The 24,936-nt window shown below is 51.3% G+C and overlaps 5 protein-coding genes across 10 annotated transcripts; 3 read left to right on the plus strand and 2 right to left on the minus strand.

The window, feature by feature from the left end:
* Positions 1-71: 71 nt before the first annotated feature.
* On the plus strand, positions 72-2,896 carry Arl16 (ADP ribosylation factor like GTPase 16). 3 transcript variants are annotated; one of them, XM_052759904.1, is made up of 5 exons: positions 72-201; positions 318-373; positions 853-931; positions 2,068-2,183; positions 2,322-2,896. In XM_052759904.1, the coding sequence occupies exons 2-5, from the start codon at positions 330-332 to the stop codon at positions 2,491-2,493; spliced, it is 411 nt and encodes a 136-aa protein (XP_052615864.1). In that variant the 5' UTR covers positions 72-201; positions 318-329; the 3' UTR covers positions 2,494-2,896. The 3 variants fall into 3 exon arrangements, with proteins under 3 accessions (XP_052615864.1, XP_052615863.1, XP_052615865.1); XM_052759903.1 differs by having other exon boundaries at positions 73-201; positions 818-931; XM_052759905.1 differs by lacking the exon at positions 72-201 and having other exon boundaries at positions 216-373.
* A 297-nt stretch (positions 2,897-3,193) lies between these two features.
* Ccdc137 (coiled-coil domain containing 137) lies at positions 3,194-10,322 on the minus strand. Of its 2 annotated transcripts, none has more exons than XM_052759900.1 (6): positions 10,155-10,322; positions 9,685-9,818; positions 8,555-8,777; positions 6,651-6,733; positions 6,349-6,428; positions 3,194-5,821 (listed from the first exon to the last, which is right to left on the minus strand). In XM_052759900.1, exons 1-6 carry the CDS (start codon positions 10,253-10,255, stop codon positions 5,606-5,608), a joined length of 837 nt encoding a protein of 278 aa, XP_052615860.1. In that variant the 5' UTR covers positions 10,256-10,322; the 3' UTR covers positions 3,194-5,605. The 2 variants fall into 2 exon arrangements, with proteins under 2 accessions (XP_052615860.1, XP_052615858.1); XM_052759898.1 differs by having other exon boundaries at positions 6,334-6,428.
* Positions 10,292-11,727, plus strand: Oxld1 (oxidoreductase like domain containing 1). Of its 2 annotated transcripts, XM_052759902.1 has the most exons (3): positions 10,292-10,585; position 10,628; positions 11,150-11,727. In XM_052759902.1, the coding sequence occupies exons 1-3, from the start codon at positions 10,380-10,382 to the stop codon at positions 11,567-11,569; spliced, it is 627 nt and encodes a 208-aa protein (XP_052615862.1). In that variant the 5' UTR covers positions 10,292-10,379; the 3' UTR covers positions 11,570-11,727. The 2 variants fall into 2 exon arrangements, with proteins under 2 accessions (XP_052615862.1, XP_052615861.1); XM_052759901.1 differs by lacking the exon at position 10,628 and having other exon boundaries at positions 10,298-10,556.
* Positions 11,728-11,962: 235 nt separating this feature from the next.
* Positions 11,963-17,961, plus strand: Pde6g (phosphodiesterase 6G). 2 transcript variants are annotated; one of them, XM_052759906.1, is made up of 4 exons: positions 11,963-13,807; positions 15,609-15,830; positions 16,882-16,922; positions 17,384-17,961. In XM_052759906.1, exons 2-4 carry the CDS (start codon positions 15,685-15,687, stop codon positions 17,458-17,460), a joined length of 264 nt encoding a protein of 87 aa, XP_052615866.1. In that variant the 5' UTR covers positions 11,963-13,807; positions 15,609-15,684; the 3' UTR covers positions 17,461-17,961. The 2 variants fall into 2 exon arrangements, with proteins under 2 accessions (XP_052615866.1, XP_052615867.1); XM_052759907.1 differs by lacking the exon at positions 11,963-13,807 and having other exon boundaries at positions 15,424-15,830.
* Positions 17,962-19,097: 1,136 nt separating this feature from the next.
* Positions 19,098-24,010, minus strand: Tspan10 (tetraspanin 10). Its single transcript, XM_052758616.1, has 3 exons — positions 23,975-24,010; positions 21,439-22,070; positions 19,098-20,050 (listed from the first exon to the last, which is right to left on the minus strand). The coding sequence occupies exons 1-3, from the start codon at positions 24,008-24,010 to the stop codon at positions 19,723-19,725; spliced, it is 996 nt and encodes a 331-aa protein (XP_052614576.1). The 3' UTR covers positions 19,098-19,722.
* Between the last annotated feature and the right edge of the window lie 926 nt (positions 24,011-24,936).

Below are 24,936 nucleotides of genomic sequence, written 5' to 3' on the forward strand. Positions count from 1 at the left end.
TGACTCTGAGCGTCCATTGGACCGCGCGACTAACCAATGAGCAACTTGGACGAGAGGTCTATCCAATGAAAACTCAGGGGAGGCGGGCCTCACGGCGTCGTAGCTCAAAGGTACGGGTGCCAAGTTGACCGGGCCCGGGGATGTGTCTCCTGCTGGGGGCTGCGGGAGTCGGGAAGACCCTGCTGGTGAAACGCCTGCAGAATATCCTTCCGCACCACGTGGGCGGGCAGGGCCTCCGGCAGGGCGGGGGACACACCGGGGTGATTCGGGATGGGAACTCCGTCCTCTGCCTCACTCATGCCCTTGACCACCCGAACAGCTGAGCTCGGATGGCGGGGGCGACCTGGGGGAGCCTCCGCCTACGCGGCCCACGGTAGGTGTCCGCCTCTCTCAGGTCTGACCAACGCGGGTTACCTTTGCGACTTAGAAAGCGCCTCGGGCTTCTCCAGGCGGAAGCCGCCTCCGGTGGTCAGTGGGTTGGGTACTGCCTTCGGGAGAGAACTCCCGACACTGAACAGCCGAACCTGCGGAGAACCCGAAGCCCACCTTCCCGTAGGCACTTTTCTCTCCCCTCCCGAGGGACTTATTTCGCTGTCACCCTCAGGGCCCATCTCTGGTTGACGTTGGCCTGGAGCCCCAGAGAGCTGCTGCTCTTGGTGGCGAGCTCTGCGGAAGGGCTTGAACGGTTGTCACTATCGAGGTTTAGCCACCCCTTCCCCCCCCACCCCCCCAACACACATCGCAGAGCTGCCGTCTAGGAATTCACAATGGCACAGCGCTTACACTCGTCACTGTGCGCCGTGGTTTTTTCCCAAAGGTGGGCACCAACCTCACTGACATCGTGGCCCACAGGAAGATCACCATCCGAGAGCTCGGGGGTTGCATGAGCCCCATCTGGTCCAGTTACTATGGAAACTGCCATTCGCTCCTGGTGAGTCAATACTTCGAGCTTCTTTTGGGAGCAGTGTGTCCGTCTCTCTGAGTCATCAAGTAGCGGACCCTGCTTTATATGGGATAGGGTTTGGGGTCTTTTATGATTGTGCTCAAGGAAACAGGACTTAGGCTACATTGCTTGTTGCTCTTAGGCATTGGTCTGAGCTCCGGAGCAGGGCTCAGACTCCAGGAGGGTTTGCTGAAGGCACTGTTTGTTCTCTGCCTTGGTACCTGAATATGCCCAACGTTTCCGTATCCCTATGGTCAGTCACATCCCCACGAGGAAAGGGCTCCAAATTCTGGGATGGAGAACTGATGGCCACAGGAGTAGACTTTATGTACTTAAAAAGACACCAGTGACACCAAGTCATCCGCATATAACTCCCTTTGCTGCATGTTTCCAAAACCTTTTTGCTTAAAAGCCACGGTGAGGCCAGGCATGCAGCTCAGCAGAGTGCTTGCCTAGTCACACTTGAAGCCCTAAATTCAATCTCCAGCGTCCTAAATGATCATTTTAAAAAGTTCTGTATGCTCTCCCTGAGTCACTTGTGTAATGCCCAGGTGGAGGATTTGTGACACAAATTCCTAAAAGGTCTTATAATAACTAACCCTGAGCCAGATATTGCGGTAAATGCTGAAAGATCAGAGAGACAAAGGAACTAGCCACTGCCACGTCTTACCTCGAAGACTCCTCAGCCTGAAAAGGCCTTAGTTCCTGTCTCCTCACACCTTATATACCTTTTCAGCCATATCACTTCCTTCTTAGTGCTGGGATTAAAGGTGTATGTGCTTCCCAAACAAGGGTGTGAGATCTCAAGTGCTGGGATTAAAGGCCTGTGACTCCCAAGTATTGGGATTAAAGGTGTGTGCCACCACTGCCTGGCTCTGTTTCTCTCCTAGACTGAATCAATTTCATGTAGTCCAAGGTGGCTTTGAATGCACGGAGATCCAGATGGATCTCTGCCTCCCAAGTGCTAGGATTAAAGGTGTGTGCCACCACTGCCTGGCATCTGTGTTTAATCTAGTGGCTTGTTCTGTTCTCTGATCTTCAGGCAAATTCCATTAGGGTGCACAACATATTACTACAAGGATTGGCCAGGAACACCTTCTTAGCAGATGTTTCCTTTTCCCTAGTTCATGATGGATGCCTCTAACCCCACCCAGCTCTCGGCATCCTGCATGCAGCTCCTGGGTCTCCTTTCTGCAGAAGAACTTTCAAAAGCCTCGGTCCTGATACTCTTCAATAAAATGTATGGGTCTTGGGGCTAATGAAGGACAGGATGTTCCAAGGAGTTGCTGTCCTTGACTGCAGCCTAGAACTGGGGTCCACATTGGGGAGGGTAAGTTTGTGGCTGTCACCTTCTGATAACGTGTTTCTTAAACAACAGTGACCTTCCCTGTTACATGACCATGGAGGAAATAAAGTCATTAATCAGGCTTCCAGACATCACTGCTTGTGCCAAGCAGAACATCACCACAGCAGAAGTAAGTGCCAGGAACGGCACTGGCTTGGCAACGGTACTGCTCTGGCTCCAGGAGCAACACAAATGCAGTAGCTGACTGCAAGATGGAGAATTATGGCCGACCCACCCAGTGCCTAGGTGACCAAGAGTGACAGGCGGCCTCTGAAGGTCTGTTCTGAGAGAAGCAGACCCACCCAGTGCATCCCTAAGTGATAGGGACCTTGGAAGTGACGGGTAAACAAGCATACGCTGTACAGACTACTGTCACCTTGCCTCTGAAGAATGTCCCCAAGACTGGGAGAGGACAGAACTGTAGGTGGCTGGATGTCTTCTTACCATTCTAGATAAAAGTGCTGCTGGGACTCCCACCAGGAAACTCTAGACCTATGCCTGAGGGCTTTGGACTGTACTGCTCCACTGAGACCAGTACAAGCTCTGCCCTTCTGAGTTTGATATCCTGACCATGTTGTCCAGAAAAAAATATAAAGTTCATGAAGTGAGTATAAGAACTGTGTCTCAAATGAGAAACAAAAACCAGGCAGGATGTGGTGGTACAGGCCTGTGGCTCGAGCTACTCAAGAGACCACAGTGGAGGGATTATTTTGAGCTCAGGGGTTGAAGAACCTAGGCTACACTGGGGTCAGAAGAGCTTCTCTCAAAAAGAGGGGGTGTGGGGGACCATTTCTTGGGAGGCAGAGGCAGGAGGATCTGGTTCCACGCCATTATGGTCTACACAGTCTCAAAAAAACAAAAAGATGGGGAGGTTTTACTTCACCAGAAACAAGTGTTTCCATTGATTCATTTGTTCAGTGAACTTTTATTGCTCAAAGACATGTACAGGGGTATGAGTTCCCACAGGTGAGCAGTAAGAGATACAGATGGCACAGGGACTGGGTCCATTGTGCTAGGACTCGTCATCTTAGTCACTTCAGCTTGATAGAGAATACTTAATGGTTGACCCACGCATCAGTCTGATCATCTTTAAGTGCCAGACACAAAGTGGGGAGGTCTAGGGAACCCCAGAGGTATTCTACCCTTTATACATCAGTACCTAGTCAGTACTGAGGCAACAGTGGTGATGCCCCAGCCTACCTGTTAATATTTAAAGAGTGCTGCTCTGAAAGTCAGGAGTCCAAAATGGTAGCAAAGACCAGGCCTGACCTTGGAGTAGGCCAGGAGCAAGAGCTGCCTTATGGTCTTCCACACCAGAAGTGAGAAGAATGGGAAGGCCATACTAGACAGGTGGTTCCATACCATCATTAGGTCCAAGACCCATTTGAGAAGGCTTAAGCACAGGTAAACAATCCTTTTGTAATAAAGCAGAGTTTTTAAACCAAAGATTTAATAAAGGTATTCTGACAAAGAAAAGCACTCAAAAGATAATACCTGAGGGGCTGGAGAAATGGCTCAGGGGTTTAAACTTGCCTGCTCTTGCAAGTTCAATTCCCAGCAACCACATAGTGGCTCACAACCATCTATAATGAGATTGGGTGCCCTCTTCTGGCATGCAGGCATTCCTGCATGCAGAACACTGTATATGTGATAAATGAATCTTTTTTTAAAAATAATACCACCAGGCGGTGGTCGCACATGCCTTAATTCCAGCACTCGGGAGGCAGAGCCAGGCGGATCTCTGTGAGTTCGAGGCCAGCCCGGTCTACAGAGTGAGATCCAGGACAGGCACCAAAACTACACAGAGAAACCCTGTCTTGAAAAACAAAAAAATTAAAAAATACCTGAAAGCATACGTGTGGGCTTCTTTAAAGACATACCTAAAGTACATATGGGTAAGAGAGAGTTACCCAGAGTTCTTTACTGCAGTTCACAGAACTGGCAGGTTGTGCTTTAAGTGGATGATTACGCTGCTTCTGAAAAGAACAGAAAAGCCTGCAGCTCTAGTAACAGTGGCTCTGGGCCCTGGCTCTAGTCCTGATGCTTAGTGGGAAATCAAGCGGCCAATGCTACTGTTGGGTGTGTGTCTAAGCACTCGTCCCCAGTCACACTGACCTGCACTGACTGGGACTAAGTGAGTGTGTCAGAGAGCAACGGTCCAGACTTCAGAGACAGCAAATAAGACTATGCTTCCCCAGCAGGGCCCAAGCCTAGCTCTTCTGATGTCTACATGTGTTTTTTATTGTTGCTGGGTTTTTTTTTTTTTTAAATACTGTCTCATGTAGTCAAGACTGGCTTTGAACTCCCAATTCTTCCACCTCTACCTCCTAGGTGCCAGGATTATTGGGTGGTACCACACTCCTGAGGTTTGGGTGAGTTTAGTATCAGGTACTCCCTCTTTTGGTACTATGGGAGACATGCTCAACCAGATTCCAACCCTGGTCCTCTCAGAAGGCCTGCCCTATTTCCCAGAGGACTGTTATGCAGGACATGGACCTGTTCCTACTTTCTTTTTTTTTTTTTTTTTTTAAAAGATTTATTTATTTATTATGTATACAGAAGAGGGTGCCAGATCTCATTACAGATGGTTGTGAGCCACCATGTGGGTGCTGGGAATTGAACTCAGGACCTCTGGAATAGCAGTCGGTGCTCTTAACCTCTGAGCCATCTCTCCAGCCCCTGTTCCTACTTTCTTGGTGTAACTACTCTGCCCTTCCTACCACTGGAACCTGACTATGTGTATACCTCACGGTGCTCAGCCAGTACTGACACCCCATCTCTATCCAAACCAAACCTAGACTGGGGCTCTGGCCTCTTATACAGACCCCTGCAGGCAAATAAGGTGCTGACTGCCAGGCGCCTGGCTGATACACCTGCCCTTCCGCTGTCCTGTTAACCTGCTTTGCCCCGTCCCTGCCTTGCATTGCACTGAACCCGGGGGAGCCTCTTAAGACACAAGGCTGACCTTCAGCAGCAGCTTCAGTAATCGGCTGGATTAAGGAACTGAGTCCTTTCTACAGTGGTCCTGGCTCGTCTTCCCCGATTCTTGTTTCAGAATGAAGCTAGGCTCAGGGAAAACACCAGCTCTCCCATCTGTGTCTCGGGCAAGTGTTGGGGAAACGTGCCCTGTATGAGATGGGATTCATGGGTGGTCACTCTGAAAAGGATGATCTTAAAAGGGGAAGGGGAAAGGAAAGCACCCATCCCATCCCCATACTGAAAGCTTATGCTCAGAGAAAAGCATCTGCTGTCTTTCCCTTTCCAGGTCTAGCAGTTCCCAGGCCAGTTTCCAGGGATTGGACCCCTGGGTCTCTAAATCACAGACAAGTTTGGAGCTTCCTCTGAGAAGAGCTGCCAGGTGGCCGTGCAGGCGTCACTTCCTGTCGCTGCAGCTTCTTCAGGGCTCTGTAAGCCTGCACAGCACGTTCCCGCTCTTCCCCCAGGATCCGCTGGCGGGCCAGTGAGGTGGCTGGAGTCAGGGACACACCACCAGGGCCCAAAAGCATCTTCAGCATTAGCGATTTCTTGCCAGGCTGAGGAAAGAGAAAGTTGTAGCACAAGCTGAGCTAGAAAAGATGGCAAAGGGCTTTGGCTGGTTGTGGGGCATTTACCCAACCACCCCCACAGTTCCCCAGAGTTTTCTTGAGTGCGAGCAGCAGGAAATATTAGATAGAAGGATTTATTGCGGAGAATATCGCGGAGATAAACAGATAGAAAATAAAGGATAGCCTCAAGAGGGCCTGGAACCTATTCCAACGGGCCCCGACTGTCTCTGCCCCAGGGTTTTTATAGAGACGCCAAGGGGTGGAGCAAAAGACCTCCTCCCCCAGCACAGCCAAGTGCAGACCATCCCAGACACCTGCACTTAGGCCCGTGGTCTAATCATCCTCTATGCGGACCTGCTGGGTAAAGCCACGAGGAACCCGAGAACGGGCTCCCACAGCTGGTGCAGCAGCTCACAGTCCTTTAAGAAGCTCCTGGGCCAGGACACTTGTTCCCCAGCAGAAACAGGAATAACCCTGCCGATCCCCACTCCCTGCATTACTTGGTCCTCATGTACCGCATCTCTGCTTATGCTCCTTCTAGGCTGGACTGTCAGCTCTGGGGGCTGTAGCACAACTTCTCCAAACTTCACAGTATCTGTAAAGACAGTGAACAGAAGCCTGCTGTTCACAGAGCCCATGCCATTTCTGACTCACCACCCACCACCCTCCCTTTCTTGAGGGCTTCAGAACTCACTCAACCACTGGCCTACCAGTGATGAGCCTAGAAGAGTCCAGAGGTGCCCCAAGGGGATCTAAGGGAAAGACCAGGTGGAGCCCTATGGGGACTACAGCGTCTGTGCCTCCTGGGGAAAGCTACCTTTTAGCAGTTCCTGCTCCAGTCTCTCCACTGCTCTTGCCTCCTTTTTCTTCTGGGCTTTTTCAAGTCGCCGCTTCTGAAATCTGGGGGGGGAGGGGTGGGGGTGGTGAAGTACATGCTTTTCAGACTCCTAAGCTCTTGTTCCATCTTAGGGACAGCAAAGTCAGCCTGCCTTCAAGGACTGCAAGATGTGGAGCTGGGAGGCAAACCCATGCTCTGCACCCAGCAGGCTTCCCAATGCTGTGGAGTAATGCTTTTGTACACTGGTTTAATAAAACGCTGATTGGCCAGTAGCCAGGCAGCAAGTAAAGGCAGGATAAGCAGACAAGGGGAATTCTGGGACATGGAAGGCTGAGCAGGAGACGCCAGCCTGCCATCCAGGGAGCAGCATGTAATGGCACACAGGAAAAGCCACGGAACACATGACAACATATAGATTAACAGAAATGGGCTGAATTTCGGTGAAAGAGCTAGTCAGTGGTAGGCCTGAGCTAATGGCTGAGCAGTTTTAATTAATATAAGCCTCTGTGTGTTTACTTGGGTCTGAGCGGCTGCAGACCAGGTGGAACACAGGAAAACTTTCAGCTACACCAGTCAGTAGTTCTCCAGGGAACAATGATAAAGCCTAGACATTCTGGGTTGTCAAAAGGATGGCAGGATGTGGCTAAGTACCTTACAGTGAGTACGGCCACACTGCTAGGAGCCATGGGCTGTCTACCTGGAACAACGCACTCCATATTGAATGTCAGGTGTGAGACTGGGTCAAAAGGTTTTTTTTTTTTTTTTTTGTTCGAGACAGGGTTTCTCTGTGTAGCTTTGGAGCCTATCCTGGAACTCACTCTGTAGACCAGGCTGGCCTCGAACTCACAGAGATCCAACCTGGCTCTGCCTCCTGAGTGCTGGGATTAAAGGTGGGTGCCACCTCCACCCTGCTTGCACCATACCTCTTTGTGAGCATTTGGAGACCAGTGTGGCTTTAGACTGGGCTTTGGTTCGTGTGACTATAATACTAGAAGGAAGCGGAAAGCAATCTCAGAATAAAAAGGACACGTTTCCTGTACTAGTGAGAGGGAAACGTAGGCAATGTAGTCATTTCTGTTGGTCATCTTTTTGTTTGAGACCCTGTCTGGCCTGAACTCACAGCAGGCCCCAAACCTCAGCCTCCTGGATCTTGGAATTATAGGCATGAGCCACCCATGGATGGCTGGAATTTTTCTTCAACTTCAGTGAAAGCCCAGGCTGAGCCAGGCAGATCTCTCTGAGCTCCAGGCCACCCTGGTATACAGAATTAGTTCCAGGACAGCCAGGGCTACAGTGAAACCCTGTCTCAAAAAAATTAAAGAAAAGAAAAAGTAAGAAAGCAATTCTGGGCTGATTCTTCCTGAAAGTTGTGGTTCGTGCATATAAATAAATAAATACTTTTTTTTTTTTTGCCTGCACACAAGCCAGGGGTGGCCTGGGCAGGAGGTGACTGAGTAGGTTGGGGGAATTCAAGCTTGTGGTGGGCTTCCATTGGTTGGACACCATCCCTATGGATGATACAAGAGCAGAGCCGAACATCATGACTGTTAACTCTTCTTAACAGTCAAGGACACCAGGCCAAGACCACACAGAACTTGCACAAACAAGACAGACTCAAGTCTCTTTCAAACCAAGAGGAACACTAGAGATAAACCCACTACAGAGCAGGTGACAGGCTGTGTGCCAGCCTCACATGGGTCATTCCACAGGGTGAGTTCCTTGGGGATAATGTCTTAGCATCCAGCAAGGTCTCCTGTAGCAGACAGCAAGTTTATCTTTTTCCACTTTCCTACAGCAGTACACCCAAGGCATTCAAATGCCCTTCCTGTCCAGTTTTTCCTGTCACCAGAACCCACAGCCCTGGGGCTCCAGGTTCAACTCACGCTCTCTTCCGTTCAGACTTCTCCTTCTTGGGAGCTGCCTGCACCTCTGGCTGCCACGTGGCCTGGTTCTTGCTAAGGAACAGCACGTGCTGGGCCTCCTGCTCCATGCGTTGGATGTAGGCCGCATCAGACTCTCCCTTCCTTTGCTTGAACTTGGGGACAATGATGTCTGGCTCTTCTCCCTTTGCTTCCTTTTCCAAGGTCTTCCTGAAAGCCACCTGGGCTGAGGACAAAGGACACCCAGAGTAGGTGTAAGACGACGCTCAGGACAGAGTGGCTGATAACAGGTAATCAGCCCATGACCATTTCCCTCCTATAGCAACAAGGAGAAAGGCCAGGCTTAAGGACAAGCAGTGATCTAAAATGTTCAGTACAGAGCAGCCCTACAGATGTGATCTCATGACCACTGGCTCCTGTCAAAGATGTCCACTGCCAACACAGGTGAACAAAGAAACCAGAGTTCCAGCATTACAGGAGTGCACACCTGTAATCCCAGCACTCGGGAGGCAGAGGCAAGTGGATCTCTGTGAGTCTGAGGCCACCCTGGTCTACAAATGGAGTACTAGAACAGCCAAGACTGTTACACAGAGAAACCCTATCTTGAAAAAAACAAAACCAAAACCAAAACCCAATCTTTAATCCCAGCCACTCTGGAGGCAGAGGCAGGAGGATTTCCCTCAATTCAAGGCCAGCCTGTTCTACAAAACGAGTTCCAAGACAGCCAGGGCTACACTGAAAAACCCTGTCTCCGAAATCAAAAACACACCAATTCCACTGGAAAGATAGCTCAGTCATTAAGAATATGTACTCCTCAAGGACCTGGGTTTGGCTCCTTAGCAACCACATTGGGCAGCAAAGGCCTGTAACTCCAGTTCCAGGAGATCCAACACCCTCTCCTGGCCTCTGCTAGCAACTGCACGCACATTCCTCCCGACCTGTCACGCTTGACTACATAATTTAAAAATCTCAAAAGTCCAAGCGTGGTGAATTACGGAGAAGACTGCTGCGCCGTCCTCCCCTCAGTGCTCCTTCCCATACTCTGCACCCCTGCCTCAAACACCTCTAAGTATTTGGGCAACTGGATGGGTACAGACAAAGCTATGCTGGCACCTAGCAAGGGCTGTACATACCCTCCTTCTTTCTCTTCTTGTTACTGAGCGGCTTTTTCATCTCCTGTCGACTCCTCATAATCTCTCGGAGTCGGAAAGGGATTTCTTGCTCATCTTGGTTCTTGGGCTTGCAATTCACTTTCTTCTTTTCTTTGCTGGAAAGATAACCCAGGAGTGAGACCCTTCCCTAGTACAACATAAGCAGAAACAAAATAAGGATTATTACGCCTGTAAAGAAGCCGTGCTGGGGCCATGAACAGACGGTCCACTCCTCACCCTTGACCAAGGCTGCCTTGAACTGGATTTTCTCAGCTTGCTAAAGCAAAAGGCGCTACGAAAGCCCAGGGAGGCAGCAGCCATGGCCTCATACCCGGAACGTGCCTCACGAGAAACTTGAGACACCGTTCATTCAACACATGGCTGAGAATGGGCCTGGCCTGAGTTATGTAGAAAAGCTCCCAGCTGAGTCCTCTCCTGGGGACCGCACCCACCTGCGCTGTCCCGGCCGTGAGGCCGAGCGCTGCTGTCCCTGCGAACCCCCAAGACCCGCCGACCGTGCGGTTGCCACGGCTGCGCGTCCAGACCCTGCCATTATTACTCCCGGAGCTCCCAGCACGAAGCCATTTCCGCCCTCTTGCAAGACCCCGCCCTATGAGCATCACTTCCGCTTCCTGCGCTCCTTCCCAAATTCTTTGGCCTCAGCGTCTGCCCCAGCTATGAGAATACTGCTGCAGAGCCTGTCCCGGGGAGGCCGGGTGGGAACTGAGCTCTGCTACTGGGCAAGTACTCGCGGGCCGAGTGGGCCGCAGTGCCCCAGCTGGGTTGCCAGAAGCCTTTCGCACAGCCGGGGTGTCCCAAGTCTGGGAGGCCAGCCAGCCCTTGGAGGAGTCACGGTCAGCGCGCTCACTGAGAACTTTCTTCAGTTTTGGGCCCCAGACGAGTTAGCGGGCACGTAAATTGCAAGAGTACCAGTTAGTGACCAGGGTCACGGGTGAATGTCTTTGAGGCGTTAGAGGCGGAGAGTGGGGTGACCCGATATGCTTTGAGCTTCTCTTGTGAAATGATGGAAGGAAGATGCGGGACTGAGGAGGGTGCGGATAGTCAGAACGGTCAGAGGAGACGTGCTTACTTAAAACTGGCTGATGAGGGTCGGCCGGCTCGATGGCCTTCGCCTCATCGTGTCCACGATCAGCCATCGATCTAGTCGTCTGATCTAGAGCTGTTCCTCGTGCAGTCGTTTGGAGCTCAGGCCCAGTGCCTGGCACCGAACCAGGCCCTTAAATGTCTTCTCATACCAACCAATATGTCCGTTTCACAGATAGGGAAACAGTACACAGAAGTGAAATATAAATAACTTGCCTACGGTCCTGCAAGAAGGATATTGCTGAGAAGGATATTGAGCCACTGGTCCAGTGCTAGGAAGGCTGAACATTCCCAATGCCTTCCCAGCTTCCTGGAGAGTCATATGATTATCCCATGTTCACAGGGGACACAACAGTTCTCCGGCTGGGACTGCTGCCAGAGTCTTTCCCGAGGAAGACACAGTGTTCTCCACAGACACCATGCTCCAGTGCAAGCCACTGAGAGCTGCAGAAAGTTGGGGATGGACCACAGGGAAGGTTTCCAAACGGGTGCAGAGGATGACAGGAAGCCAAAGGCCTCCCTGCCCCCGGAGAACCTCATAAAACCCCCAGACTCTCTGTCACCTGAGCTCCAGCCTCCCACAAACTGCTGCATGAGTGGCTGTCCGAACTGTGTGTGGGTAGATTACGCAGAAGCTCTGCTAAGGCACTACCAGGATGGTGGGGAGAAGGCCCTGGCCATTCTAGAGGAGCATGTGGCTGATGAGAACCTCAAGGCCTTCCTCAGAATGGAGATCCGGCTCCGCACACAGGGTAGAGGCTGAGCCAGTTTACCGGGGACTCCTTGCTGCAGACAGATGCCACCCTTTAGAAGCAGCAGGGCCACTTTTATTCTTGAGTCTGGGAGATTCCACATGTCCACCAGGAATAGAAATTACTGTGTAACAACTTCACCTCTGAATAAATTCTCTGTGACAACCAAGTTGTGTTGTCCCTCTGCCTGTGTTGTCAAAGAAAGCATACCTAGGCTAGCTGTGTGTCCCTGCCGAGCGGCCATAGCTTTCCTCACTGGTGAAGATGAACTAAAACCCTCATCTCCCTGAACATCCTGTGACAGGAGCACCTCCAGGCCCCAGTGTACCTGGGATGTTCTGGTTCCTGTCATGTGGGAGGGGCCTAGCTGCTCCCTGCCTCCTGCTGGGTGTGTGGGGGGGGGTTGAGGGGGGGATGTTCTTTCTTCCCTGTAGTACTATAGGGTCATCCCTTAGAGGTCTGAATACTGCTAGATGCATTTGGGGCATCAAGCTCCAGAATCAGCTGCAAGGCACTAGCAAGGGCTGAGCTTAAATGTATTTGCACCTACCTAGCTTTGTTTAAGGGGAAAGCTAGGATTATAGAGTGACTTCCTGTTGGTTTTAAGCTATAAATAAGGCTTTTTCCTTTTTGGTGTCTTACACAGATTTGTGACAAAACTAAGACCAGAAAGTCTGGGCACTTTGCTAGTGGGTGACAGAAGACAGTTTAGGCTGGCATCTTGGACAGATGATGCATGCCATCCAAAGTACTCAGCAGAGTCCGGGCCCAGTTAAACATGATAATAGTGACCACATCTATTAGATCCTAGACTTTTGTGTAGCTTTTACTGTGGATTGAAACATTTCCTCCTGAAAAGAGGTTCAAAAGATGGTTGGTTTTTCTAGACAGGTTTTCTCTGTGTAGCCTTGGCTGTCCTGGAACTCCTTGAATACACAGAGATCTGCCTGCCTCTGCCTCCCGAGTGTTGGGATTAAAGGAGTGGGCCATACCTAGTGTAGGTAGACATTTGTTCACATCTCCAGGAAATGTTAACACCAGTGAGTCCTATAAAAATCAGCATTTCCAGCATTTGACAATTGTGGCAAAGGCCAGTAAGGCCAGGAAGTATGAGATGCCCTCAAAGAAAAGTCATTGGCCATCCCTTTGCAGTGGGCCCACGTCTGCTTCTGGGTATGTGGCACTCAAGCTGTCAGACTCTGCCACACTGGCCTGCATCTTTTCTTATCCATCAGTTTTATTCCCAGGTACTTACTACCATGCATCTGTGAAATGCTCCATAGTGGGCCAGACACTAGCAGTATAACATGCCTCCCATACCACTCCAGTGTAGAAGACAAAGGTTAACACAAAATCATGCAGAGCTGGCTGTGTTGGCACATGCTTGTAATTCCAACACTTGGGGACTGAGGAGGACAAGGACTTCAAGACTGTCCTACAGTTTGAGGCCAGCATGGGACTACATAAGACCATGTCTTTAAAAAGAAAAACAAAAAACAATTTCTAGCCAGGCAGTTGTGGCGCACACCTTTAATCCTAGCACCTGGGAGGCAGAGGCAGGTGGATCTCTGTGAGTTCCAGGCCAGCCTGGTCTACAGAGCGAGTTCCAGGACAGGCTCCAAAGCGACACAGAGAAACCCTGTCTTGAAAAACAAACAAAACAACAACAACAAAAACCAACCAATTCTATCCAAACATACAAATGAGTGTAAAGAAAAAAAAGCTGATCTGAAATAGGTGTCCTGTCCTAGCCTGCGGGGGCCCCTAAGACACTGGGGCACATGCAGAGGCCTTGGGGTTGGAATGTAAGAGACAGGGCTGAAAGGCAAGGGGGAAATAATAGGGGTGGCCACATAGAGCATCAAGGTCCACAGACAGGTTCCTCCGTAGATGGGACAGAAAGGGAGGGGTAAGCCCAAGCAAGAACTGTCTGGAAGATGGCCCTGTTGTTTCTGGAGGCGTAGTCCCACAGCTGGTGAAGATAATACTTCTCCTTCCCTTCCTGACCACCTTCTGGAACTGGATGTCCTTCCTTCAGGCCCTTGACTGCACCTGAACCCCTCCTGCCCACCCCCAGCATCCCAGTCAGTGGTGGCTCCCTCAAGGCCCAGCAATCTCATTAGTGTAGCATCAGAGAAGACAGTCATAATCTGCTCACCAGGAAAAGGATAAATTCCTAGGCCGGTGCTCTGCTGACCCAGGTCCAGCCAACGGGCGCCTGCGGCTCCCTGAGACCTGTCCAGTACTTGGTGAGTGGTGACCCATCTTATGGCCCTTTCCGACAGCCAGATGTCTGCTCATTCGGAGTTGGGGTTGGGGGAGGCCAACAGGCTTTTACTGCCCTGCTGAGCTTTGAGTCTTTAGGCGCCTGTCCCCTTTCCCTGTCCTTTGGAGAGGACCTTCTGCCAATTATCTCCTCTGCTTCTCCACAATATCGAATGGTAGTGCCTTACCAAAGCCAGCCACCTGATCATATAACTGAATAGCATCAGCTTCAGGTCTGTCTGGGTTAGGCATCTCAGGCATAGTTTCCATGGAGACAGCACTGATCATTGGAGCTCTGTTGGGGGTTCATGGCCTTTGGCTAGAGAAGTGTTTTAGCACTGGGAAGTAAGGGATGGATGCCTCAGGGACTGAGAAGCCTGGTCTTCTAAGCTCCTGAGTCCTGGTTCCTAAGCTGGTGCTAACTTCAGAGATAGAGGCTGAAACTGGGAAGGATAGGGGGAGCCACTGAGATTGAAGTGGACGTTGCCTACAACAGACTCATCCTATCTGCTGACTAGTCTCAGGCCTGATGTTCCAGCAGACCACTGACAGTGGCTTAAGGCTGTATGGGCACTATACCACATAGGACCGAGAGCAGAAAAGGGGACTCTAAGAGGTAGTCCCTTGGACGCCTAAGGGTTGGGGCAGCATCTCCTGCCTGGGTCACCTGTATTCAGCAGCATGTGAGGTTTATACAGCTTCCTACAAACTCTGGGAGATTAGGAGTCTCCTTCAGGTGCTAATAGGATTACAGAAAGCTGTGCTGTCCTTGGCCAAAGTCACTGGGGCTTAGAGCTCTTAGGGAGAGGAGGAGGGATCATCCTGTAGAGTGTCTTCTGGCTTGTGGCCTGATACAGGGCAGCAGAGGGCAACTCAGCCACACCAGAGCCCTAAGGTGATGTCTAACCAAGAACAAGCCCCAAGTCAGTGAGCTAGTGAGCAGGCCTGGGGGACAATCCTAGTGTAACTGCCCTCCCTGAGACCGGCTTCTGCCTTGGCCCTCTGAAACGGAGCCATGAAAGTGAGCGGTACCAAGTTCAGCTGGTTCTGGTTCAAAGACAGGCCCCTTCCTTAGGGCATCTCTGTGTTCCACTTTGTGGAGCATTTATTATTAATTATCAGCAACAAGTCCAACCCCAAGGGACAGATAATAAGCCAAAACCAACAAGTACATAAATATGAACAAACATACTTAAAGGATCATATGTAAATAAATGAGGAATTTAGCCAGAATGTGATATGAAGGCATAAATTAGGACCTGGAATACAGAATGACATGGGGTAGAGTCAGAGGAGGACTTCCTGAGAAGGGACCTGGTACCAGTGAAAGCAGCCTGGGGCTGGTCACCTGGAAGAGAAGGTAAGAGGCTGTGGGGATCACATGCAGGATCAGGCAGGAGTGTTCTTTGTTTACCATCCCAGGAGTCCTCAGAAGGCTTTCCACAGAGTGATATGGCTGATCAGATTCCAGTGGATGAGAAGGAGGGAGGGAGTAAAAAGCCCTGGTTGGGGACATGGTGGGTGGGTGGGTGGGTGGGTGGGTGGGTGGGTGGGGATATGTTTGATGTGAGTTAGGAGTATGGGATGGGCACAAGGAAGTTCATGAGTTGTGTATGGCTGCTAGCATTGGGAGGTGTCTGATGGTACCAGGAGAGTGCTGGGTAGCCCTGGTGGAGCTGGCAGGTGGTTCTCTGGAATGGAGGCAGCTGTCCCAGGCACTCTGCTCCTAAGGTTAGACGGGAAGAGCAAGGGCTAATGGGGATCCATCTGTCTGGTCTGCCCCAGCCTGCATGAGGAGTACAGCCCAGCCTGACAGAGTCCAGAAGCTAAGGGTCACTGAAGTGTCTCTGACAGCCTCACCATGAACCTGGAGCCACCCAAGGCCGAGATTCGGTCAGCCACACGGGTTATGGGAGGACCAGTTACCCCCAGGAAAGGACCTCCTAAGTTTAAGCAACGGCAAACCAGGCAGTTCAAGAGCAAGCCCCCCAAGAAAGGCGTCCAAGGGTAAGCCTAACAGCAGAGGGGAGCCTTTCCCACAAGGAACACTCTTCCCAGGCTGCATGGGACGACAAGGTGGAGGCTGGGGTGGGGCTCCGGCCATGGTTCTTTGCATATGTCTTCCTCCTGATAACTGGGGCCTCAAGAGTTTTGGGGGAACCAAGGGCCTATCATTTACTCCAGGTGTAAATGCAGCCAGGCAGGTCTGGAGAGCAGACTGCCTGAATCTCCTCAGGGATGTGTGCACCCAAACCACATTCACCTGCGCACACAGACACCTACATGTGAACACCTGTAGACGACGCCTTGGCCAATTTTATGTTGCTGTGATAAAATAATGGGAGCTGAATACTTTATTCAGAAAATATTTGTTGTGCCCACTGTTTTGGAGGTTGAAAGTTCCAGGAGAGGTGGTCTCAACTGTTTGACCTCTGGAAAAGACCCTGTGGCTGTATCACAGCCTAGAGGATGGTATCGTGGCAGGGGTGCTGGTTAAAGAGCCAGATCATGTGGAGACAGAGAAAACTAGAAAGCAAAGAGGAACCAGTCTCTCCCTTATAGCCACCTTGTCTATAGAGTTAGAACCCTGTCCTGTGAGGATGGCATCAATCCACAGTAATGTTCCCTTGGGATCCAGTCACTCTTTGCTTGGCACTCCTCTCAAAGACCCACCACTTCTCAATACTGTTGCACACTGGAGACTAGTTTCTAGCATGTGTGCCTTTCAGGGACAAACCACACCTGGCACACTGAGAGACACACTCAGCACCCTCACACTCACTCACATGTTCCATGTCACATTCCTGTAGAGACCCACAGCCCAAATCCACCCAGGCAACATTGTGTTGGTGCCTGCCCATGTGTACCTGGGCATACTCTTTCTTTCCTGGTCCTCAGCCTGTGAATCTCTGGGAAGCACACTAGCCCTGTGTTAGTGGAAGGGAGCCCTCAGACCCTGCCCCATAGCAGATGTTGGGGAGGAAGCCTTCAGTCTGGTCTCCAGGGGTAGCTAGATCTAGACCTGGAGACATCATCCCTAACCACTCTGTCCTTGCAGGTTTGGAGATGACATCCCTGGAATGGAAGGCCTGGGAACAGGTATGACAACTCAGGGTTGTTGCATCAGGATATTCCTCCTAAGTTCCCTGCATCCCTCAGACACACTCCCACAGGTCCCAGGTTCCTCTCTTTATTACTTAGCCTGACTCCCATCCTGTCCTCTATTTCTCTCCCGACATCAAACTTCAGATCCCACTGAGAGGGGTTGTTCCATGGGGCTAGAATCTCTAGGCACAGGAGAAACTTTTGCTGATCCCTCCAACTTTGGCAAAAGGTCCCTGAGCTCCCCATTTGGGCCTGCCACATTCCTCTCTACTGGAGGTAGGACCCAGAAGACAGAGTTGGCACTTCCTGCTGAGGAGGAAGATTTGCAACCAGAGTTTAGACTCTCATCCTAGGCAGACATGGCTTTTATCTGGGGAGTGGAAAGCAGGACAACAGGGAATGGGGTGGTCAGTACTAGGGCCATGGAGCCCTCTCTAATCACACCTTTCCTACAGACATCACTGTCATCTGCCCTTGGGAGGCCTTCAACCACCTGGAGCTGCATGAGCTGGCTCAGTACGGCATCATTTAGTCGATCCCTGCTACAAGAGCCTGTGGAAGAGGCCTGCTGAAGACCCACTCTACCCTACCACCCCCACCCTCTGTAAGCCCTGTCCAGGACCCCTGCCCAAGCCCAAGCCTGAGTCCCTAGCCAGGTTGTCCCTGGCCTCCAGGTGGGACAACTTCATGCCCTGACACCAGCTACCAGAGCCTACAGCCGCCCACAGGCCACTCTGCTGACCTGAAGTCCCTGGTCAGAAGAAAGAAAGGAGGGAGACTCAGCCCCACCTCCTGTCCTTCTTGTGGCTGGAATGCAGGAGTGGACTCCCCAATAATGTTTCCCTGAACTGCCTTCTGTGGGTAAGAAAGTTCCTCTGTCCTACAACCCTTCCAGATGGGTGTTTTGGGGAGGGACACGTCCTGGGGTGATGTGGTGAGAGAGACCGAGGTTACTCCACCCATTATACCAGCCTTCCCAACATACTCTGTCCCTTGTCCCTATTTCAAAATAAAATTAGCATATCCTTGCTTATCTGAGGTGCTTTGATGGGCGTGGCACTTACGGTAGGGTTGCTTTATCTGTACCATGGAGGAAGGTTCAGGGCATGTAGAAGTAGGAGAGATTGGCAAGAGAGAGAAAGAAAAAACTCCCATAAATCACATACTCCACAGAGGCTTGGCCTGGAGGTCCTGGACATGTGAGCCTGGCCCTGACCCTCACTCCTGGCCGCAATAGTCAATGAAGCAGGCTCTCCAAGAAGGCAGGAAAGGACCAAACTAGAAACCTAAACACAGGCACCTAATGAGTAGCCCCATGGCCCAGGCAGTCCTCCTAAGCCTGAGCTGGCACCTGCTGTATACCCCAGTAACCTGAGAGTTCCACTCAGAGAGGTAGGGCACCCCAAAGCACCCACAATACTTAGGGTGAGCATATGATTATCCCTTTGAATGACCAGGAAATGGCTTTTGGAAGGACCCTGTGTGCTGGGCATTGCAGTGCACCCTTGTAATCTCAGACTTGTAAGCAGGAGGCAGGAGGGTGAAGGTCATCCTCAGCTACATAGGGAGTTCAAGGCCAGCCTGCAATACATGAGGCTCTGTCTGGAAAAGAAAGAATAGAATAGAAAAGAAAAAGACTCGTCTTACGAGACAGCCACAGACTGACCATGCTAACTCTACAATGAAATCAGAACTGGGCCGCCCTCTGCCCACACTCAACCCTAGCTGGGGAATGAGAAATTGTCTCCATCTTGATTTGAAGAAGACAGTCCCGATCATTGTGAGATCTGTAGTTTACTATGCAAATATGAGTGCAAACACCAATAAACAAGTCTTCCTTCTACCAAAAAAAGCTTTCTACGGGGTGTGGCCAGCCATACCCTACATCTCACCAAAGACCAGAAAGCAGGAGGAGGCCCGTGAGAAGCCAGTCCTGTGGAAATGGGGATCTAGAGCCAGTCAGGGTGAGTCAGATCAGGGTAGGTAGCTGAGGTTGGAAGCAGGATCCCCCTTCCTGCCAGCCTAGTAGGAAGCAGGTGTGCTCAGGCACAGACCATGGTAGCCTTTGCAAAAGACACCCATGGGCTTTGATGGGTCCTGAGAAATCAGGAGTGAGGCAGCACAGAGTCAGTCTAGGTGTGTGGTGATATTGTGTTCCCCGATATATTGTGCACCCTAATAAACTTATCTGGGGTCAGAGAACAGAACAGCCACTAGATATAGAGGCCAGAAAATGGTGGCACACACACCTTTAATCCTAGCATTCCAAAGGCAGAGATCTGTCTGGATCTCTGTGAGTTCAAAGCCACACTGGAAACAGCCAGGCATGGTGACACACACCTTTAATCCCAGAAGTGATGGCAGGAAGCAGAAAGGTATATAAGGCGTGAGGACCAGGAACTAGAGCCTGGGTAAGCTTTTAGGCTTTTTAGCAGCAGTTCAGCTGAGATTCATTCCAGATGAGAACTCAGAGGCATTCAGTCTGAAGAAACAAGACCAGCTGAGGAATTGGCAAGATGAGGTTGGATGTGGCTTGTTCTGTCTCTCTGATCTTTCAGTGTTCACCCCAATACCTGGCTCCAGGTTTGTTTTTATTAAAAAGACCCTTTAAGATTCTCAGTACATAGGTGGGACCGACAGATGTAGCGAAGAGGCAGTGGGCCAGGAGTGGAGTCCAGGAGTCTGTTCCATGGGGACCTCCAACACCTTCCGTGGAAGATGAGGAGAGGCCTGGAACTTGTCCTGTACCAGGGTCTTTTCAGCTCTGCTCAGTGGGGAGGGTGGTACTGGCACCTCACAGAGGGCCGGGTTCTGTGTCCTTTGCTGCCTTTTGGACAGCCAGGGCCCTCAGCAGGCAGGCAGCCAACAGGAGTTCAGTCCCTTGGATCACAACAACAGTGATGGCACAGCTGCCTATGGCCCGCATGTTCCCTCGCAGCCACTGCTGCAGCACAGGCCAGCAGCCCTGCAGGTATACTACTTGTCCAGCTGCATCCCGGTCCAGGTGCAACACCCCAAAGCCACACTGAGTGTTCACCAAAGCTCCCTCTTCCTGGGGGTTGATGCAGCAGGAGGCAGGAAGGCTGCAGGCTTGTACCCCGGGAGAGCTGCAGTTAAAGTACCTGCAAAGCATACAAGGTTTAGTCCTGGAGAGGAGGCCTGCCTTCAGCACGCACGCACGCACGCACGCACGCACGCACGCACGCACGCACGCACGCACGCACGCACGCACCCTTGCGTACATATGAAGGGGCACATACATACACGTGCAAACACACAGGATACTCCGTTTCTTGTGTCACAGTGCTTACACCCCTCTGAACTTGCGGACAGGGGGTGGGGATCGGGTGGGGTGTCTATCTTGGCAGGCAAGGAAATGTTTAGTGAAGTGGTTGAAGGAGAGGCGGTAAGAAGACCTTGCCCCATCCACACTGTGAGTTTACTTGAGCAGGCAGTATCAGAGAGGAAGTAGACTGAGATTCCAGAGACGCTTCTAGAATGGGCTGCAATAATAAGGGGTGTTAGTGGGTAGCAGCAAACGGCTCAGAGCTATGAGGAGCACCCTGGTGGCTAAGGAGCAGTAGCTGCTCACCAGGCCCTGACAACTACCAACAGAGTGTACTCTCTGTGACCAGGTTCTCCCAGAAACCGAGTGTGTGTGTGGGGGAAGTGGGGGAGATGAGGGAAGTGGGGGGCTAGAGGGGGTGCTTTGCAGGATCCCAGGAGCATGGCAGGCACCATATATTGCGGCTATGTTCAGAACAAATGACCGGTTCTTAGAACGTCCTCTGTCTCCATCCCTCAATATTAACTGGCCTCAGAGGCTTCAGAGAGGCACAGTGTTTATCCTGCCTGTTACAGGGAGGACAGGCGTGGCTCAGGGAGTCTGTGCATTGGCAGATGTAGACAAAACAGGGACCTTCAAGCAGAACATAAAATATGTCATGCCTAAATTGGAAGTTCAATCACACTCACAGGAACACATGCATACAGACCTGTGTAGTCATGAACTGAACTAACCTACGGCATTTTTCTTGACATTGAGATGTCCTGAGATTAAAAAAAAAATTACTTTCCTGGTATCTTCTGGCTTGGCCTCTCCATTAGATCCTCATAGTGGAGGGACAGCATGGAGAAGCTGAGTCTGGGCTCTAGAGTTGGCCAAAAGTTGGATTCATTCAAGTTTAAGGCCCATGGCCTAGGCAAAGGCAAGTGCCACATACCTTGTGAGTAAGTGCACACATTGGCATGTCTGTCTGTGTACATGTGGTGTATGTGTGTGCCTCAGGATGAGACTTTGTTTTGTGTTTACACAAAAGGGATATATGAGAGTGCATTTGTATGCACACAAGGAAACTTCTGTACAGGCGTGTGGAAGCAGAAGTGCAAGGCATGTGCTTGTGTGTGGACACAAGAACACACACATGTATACGCATGCATGCTCAAGTGGGTGAGTGAGGCATCCAGACCACCCCTTCTCTTGCCCGTGTGGGGTATGGGGGGCACTCACAGGTTCTGTTGCCAATCCTGGTAGGAAACTGCCCCACAGCATTGCAGCCCCAGCTGGACTCGGTCGAGGAGGAAGCGTAGGTCTGGATCATCCCGGTATTGGATGATGGCCACATGTAGGGTATACTTGAGGCCATCCTGCAGTGGGCCCCAGAGGGCCACCACCAAAGCCCCTGCCAGGGCTTCCAGGGCCAGGCAGGTAAGGACAGCTCCACAGTAGAAGCGCAGTAGGCAGCTGTTCTCGCAGAGAGCACCCAGACATCCAGACAGGGTTACCACACTGACCAGCAGGCCTCCCAGCAGCAGCCCCAACATGGGGTCCGTCGGCAGGGCTCCACCCCAGCCACCCTCTGGAGACCTTTTGACAGTCAGGCCCCAGAGCCCTGCTGCCAGGGCCAACAGGGCCAGCAGGGAGAAGAGGAAGTTGGAGAGGAAAGTCAGATACTTGACACAGCTACTTCCTGTGGAAAGTGGGAGAGAGGAGGCCTGGCCTTCCCTCCAGGCCTGGTGCTTTGCCCCAGGACAGCATCTGCAGCCCCAGGCCCCTACCTGATCCTCCCAGAGTGCTGGACCTGGGATGTTTGAAGTAGGTGGACTGTTCCTGGTGAGTGGCTGCACTTGACCAGCAGTACCCTGCAGACAGAAAGAAAACTTAGAGGATGTATTGATGAGTTCTCAGCCACTCAGACTCTGTGACATCTGAAGGGGTGAGGCCTCACTGGAGAGGAGCTAAGAGGATGGGGTGGGCTTGGAGGAAGCTTGTGGGAGGGAGAATTGGATAGCTAGGGGCCTGGGAACTTGTGGCCTCATCCTGCTTAGGCAGGGAGCAGACAGGCAGTGAGGGGTCCTAGCTCACTGCCTACCTGGGTAGAGATGAGGTCAGCCTCCTTTGGGGTCGTGTGATGGTAACACCCCGGAAGGTCTGTGGTAAAGACTAGGCAGGACAGCACTTAAAAGATGCATCCAGGCTGGGTGGTGGTGGCACAAGCCTTTAATCCCAGCACTTGGGAGGCAGAGGCAGGAGGATCCCTGTGAGTTCAAGGCCACCATGGTCTGCAGAGCAAGATCCAGGACAGGCTCCAAAACTACACAGAGAAACCCTGTCTCGAAAAAATAAATAAATAAATAAAAGAGAAAAGATGCACCTGCTTCCTCTCTTCCATGCCCTTGCCCAGGCTTTCGGGCAGAAGGGTGGCGGGTGGGCCTGCTTCCCCTGCATTTGGAATGGTCTCTTTGTTTGCATCAGTCTGCTGTGCCCCAGCAGTGACTTTGTACAGTCACAGGAGGGACTTTCCTATCCAAACCAGAAATGCAGGCTGCCTGGGACAGAGAAGCTGCTCCTGTGACCATCCTTCTACTGTCCTCTGTGAAATCAACCTTGATTTCTCTGCCTCACCTCGGACCCACCAAGTGAACCTAGGCCAAACATAGATACTATGCTTGACCTAGTGTGGAGGATACAGGGAGGGACTGTCTGGATCCTGCCTGCCTGGCTTTCTGGTCAGGGAGAGGAGCAGCTGGTAGACTGGGAGGCAGGGAAAACATGCCCTCTAGCAGGCGGCTCAGCTGAGCAGGTAGATGTGAGAGAGACCCTCCGCAGGGAGCTGGGGAAACCCCACTCACGACCTGGTTCTTTTTTTCTTTCTTTCTTTCTTTCTTTTTTTTCCCCGAGACAGGATTTCTCTGTGTAGCCTTGGCTGTCCTGGAATTCACTGTGTAGACCAGGCTGACCTTGAACTCATAGAGATCCACCTGCCTCTGCCAACCAAGTGCTGGGTTTAAAGGTGTATGCCACCACTGCCCTGGCCACTACTGGTTTTTCTTTCTTTCTTTTTTTGCTCCCCCGAGACAGAGTTTCTCTGCGTAGTTTTGGTGCCTGTCCTGGATCTTGCTCTGTAGACCAGGCTGGCCTTGAACTCACAGAGATCTGCCTGGCTCTGCCTCCTGAGTGCTGGGAGTTCCAAACCACCCAGCTGGTTTTTCTAATGACAGTTTGACTTGGAAGAGGCTACAACCAGGTGTCTAGGCAAGGGTCCCATGTCATCTCAGTCAGTCCCATCACTTCCCCCCGTGCTAGTCCAGCTGTGTGGATGGCTCTTTTATCCCGAATTTGAGGCAGAATATATGAAGATTACTTGTCAGCTGGAGTCTCTCAGAGCACATGGATAGCCTGCTGGAGTCCACACGGCAACATGAAGACTATCTGAGGCCATGGACACGACCACATTCAACTTCAAAGGACATTTGCCTTTACCTGCTCCTGAGCCCAATGTCGGAGTTTCTTTCAGACCTACAGGAGACCCTTTGAGGCTAACACCCAAGTGTAGCCATCGGTAAGGGGAGCCATCTGATTAGTGAAGCCCCACCCCAATCTGAGAGGGCCACCCACTGGCATCCGCTTAATGACAAATCCTAGCACACTACTATACTGGGGTGGGGCCAGGAGTCAGGTCGACTCCTGGTCCAGGGGCCTCCTGGCAGACCACAGGACTAAGAAACATCTTCAGCCTGCACTAGGCCACTAGATGCTTGCTCACCTGAGATAGCAAGGGGCTGTGTTCTCCGTCTTCCATCCTCCACATGAATTGAGAAAGCCACAGAGACAGGTGGCCCGGGGCCTCTCTGGACAGGTTGCTCTGTAAACTGTGCACCTCAGAGCTGGGGAGCTTCAAGCTCCACCCACGCAGCGATCACAGTGGGATCATGTGAGGAGTCACATTTTAGGGCTTAAGGCAGGCCCTTGCTTCTGCAGATGCAACTGGTCTTCCTTCTTAGGCCCTAATTCTTGGCCTTGGCTCTAGGGATGCCCCTAATATCTGCACATTTGGTAAGTGGCTCTGGGGCTGGCCTCATGGTCATCACTGTTGAGCCTCAGCTGGTAGGCTCATCAGCTGTTCTATCAGCACCTTCTAAGGAACAGATCTCTGCAAACTGGCTCACAATGCTATCTCCCAGGAGACCAATGGGCAACACAAATGCCAATTCATCCCCAGTACAAAAACAAATCGGTATTCACATTCCAGATGTCCCCTTCCTCCAAGCTTCTCAAAAGCAGGATTTTGTTATGATCACCATACAGTCCTTGTGTCTAAAGGACTTGAGATATACAACTTGTTATGGAGACGGAAAACATGTTCAAAGGCTGTCAACACTGGACCCTACCAAACACTAACTCTGTGTGGCCTTGGGTGTGTCCCTCCACAGGTCTCCATGCTTCTGATTGGAATGTGTGCGAGATGTGGATGTGTTTGTCAGTATCATTGTAGGTGCACAGGACTTTCATAGATATCATCAACATGTTTAGGGCAAGAGAAGGTCCTACTGTACCTGCCACATGCCCCCTCCATTTCCACCCCAGAGCCCCTGAGTTTAAGCTTTTGATGGACATTCCAGGCCCAGTCTCTGACTTTAGCTTTATTTTATTTATTTATCTATTTTTAAACATTTATTTATTGTGTATACAGTGTTCTGCATGCATGTATGCCTGCAGGCCAGCAGA

Source organism: Peromyscus californicus, unplaced genomic scaffold, assembly GCF_007827085.1.
Source record: "Peromyscus californicus insignis strain IS unplaced genomic scaffold, ASM782708v3 Scaffold_3__1_contigs__length_106647218, whole genome shotgun sequence".
In the NCBI taxonomy this organism is placed as follows: domain Eukaryota; kingdom Metazoa; phylum Chordata; class Mammalia; order Rodentia; family Cricetidae; genus Peromyscus; species Peromyscus californicus.

Bases quoted from the DNA above. Each gene is read 5' to 3' on its own strand.
- Arl16 (XM_052759903.1), top strand. From the start codon at position 141: ATGTGTCTCCTGCTGGGGGCTGCGGGAGTCGGGAAGACCCTGCTGGTG. The intron at 202-317 runs ATATCCTTCCGC...GACCACCCGAAC, and splicing joins GCTGGTGAAACGCCTGCAGA to AGCTGAGCTCGGATGGCGGG. The intron at 932-2,067 runs GTGAGTCAATAC...CCTTTTCCCTAG, and splicing joins GAAACTGCCATTCGCTCCTG to TTCATGATGGATGCCTCTAA.
- Ccdc137 (XM_052759898.1), bottom strand. From the start codon at position 10,255: ATGGCAGGGTCTGGACGCGCAGCCGTGGCAACCGCACGGTCGGCGGGT. The intron at 9,819-10,154 runs GTGGGTGCGGTC...TTATCTTTCCAG, and splicing joins TCACGGCCGGGACAGCGCAG to CAAAGAAAAGAAGAAAGTGA. The intron at 6,734-8,554 runs GTGAGTTGAACC...CTCCCCCCCCAG, and splicing joins AAGTCTGAACGGAAGAGAGC to ATTTCAGAAGCGGCGACTTG.
- Oxld1 (XM_052759902.1), top strand. From the start codon at position 10,380: ATGAGAATACTGCTGCAGAGCCTGTCCCGGGGAGGCCGGGTGGGAACT.
- Pde6g (XM_052759906.1), top strand. From the start codon at position 15,685: ATGAACCTGGAGCCACCCAAGGCCGAGATTCGGTCAGCCACACGGGTT. The intron at 15,831-16,881 runs GTAAGCCTAACA...CTGTCCTTGCAG, and splicing joins CCCAAGAAAGGCGTCCAAGG to GTTTGGAGATGACATCCCTG. The intron at 16,923-17,383 runs GTATGACAACTC...CCTTTCCTACAG, and splicing joins AATGGAAGGCCTGGGAACAG to ACATCACTGTCATCTGCCCT.
- Tspan10 (XM_052758616.1), bottom strand. From the start codon at position 24,010: ATGGAAGACGGAGAACACAGCCCCTTGCTATCTCAG. The intron at 22,071-23,974 runs GTGAGCAAGCAT...TTCTGTCTGCAG, and splicing joins ACAGCCCCTTGCTATCTCAG to GGTACTGCTGGTCAAGTGCA. The intron at 20,051-21,438 runs GTGAGTGCCCCC...TATGCTTTGCAG, and splicing joins CAGGATTGGCAACAGAACCT to GTACTTTAACTGCAGCTCTC.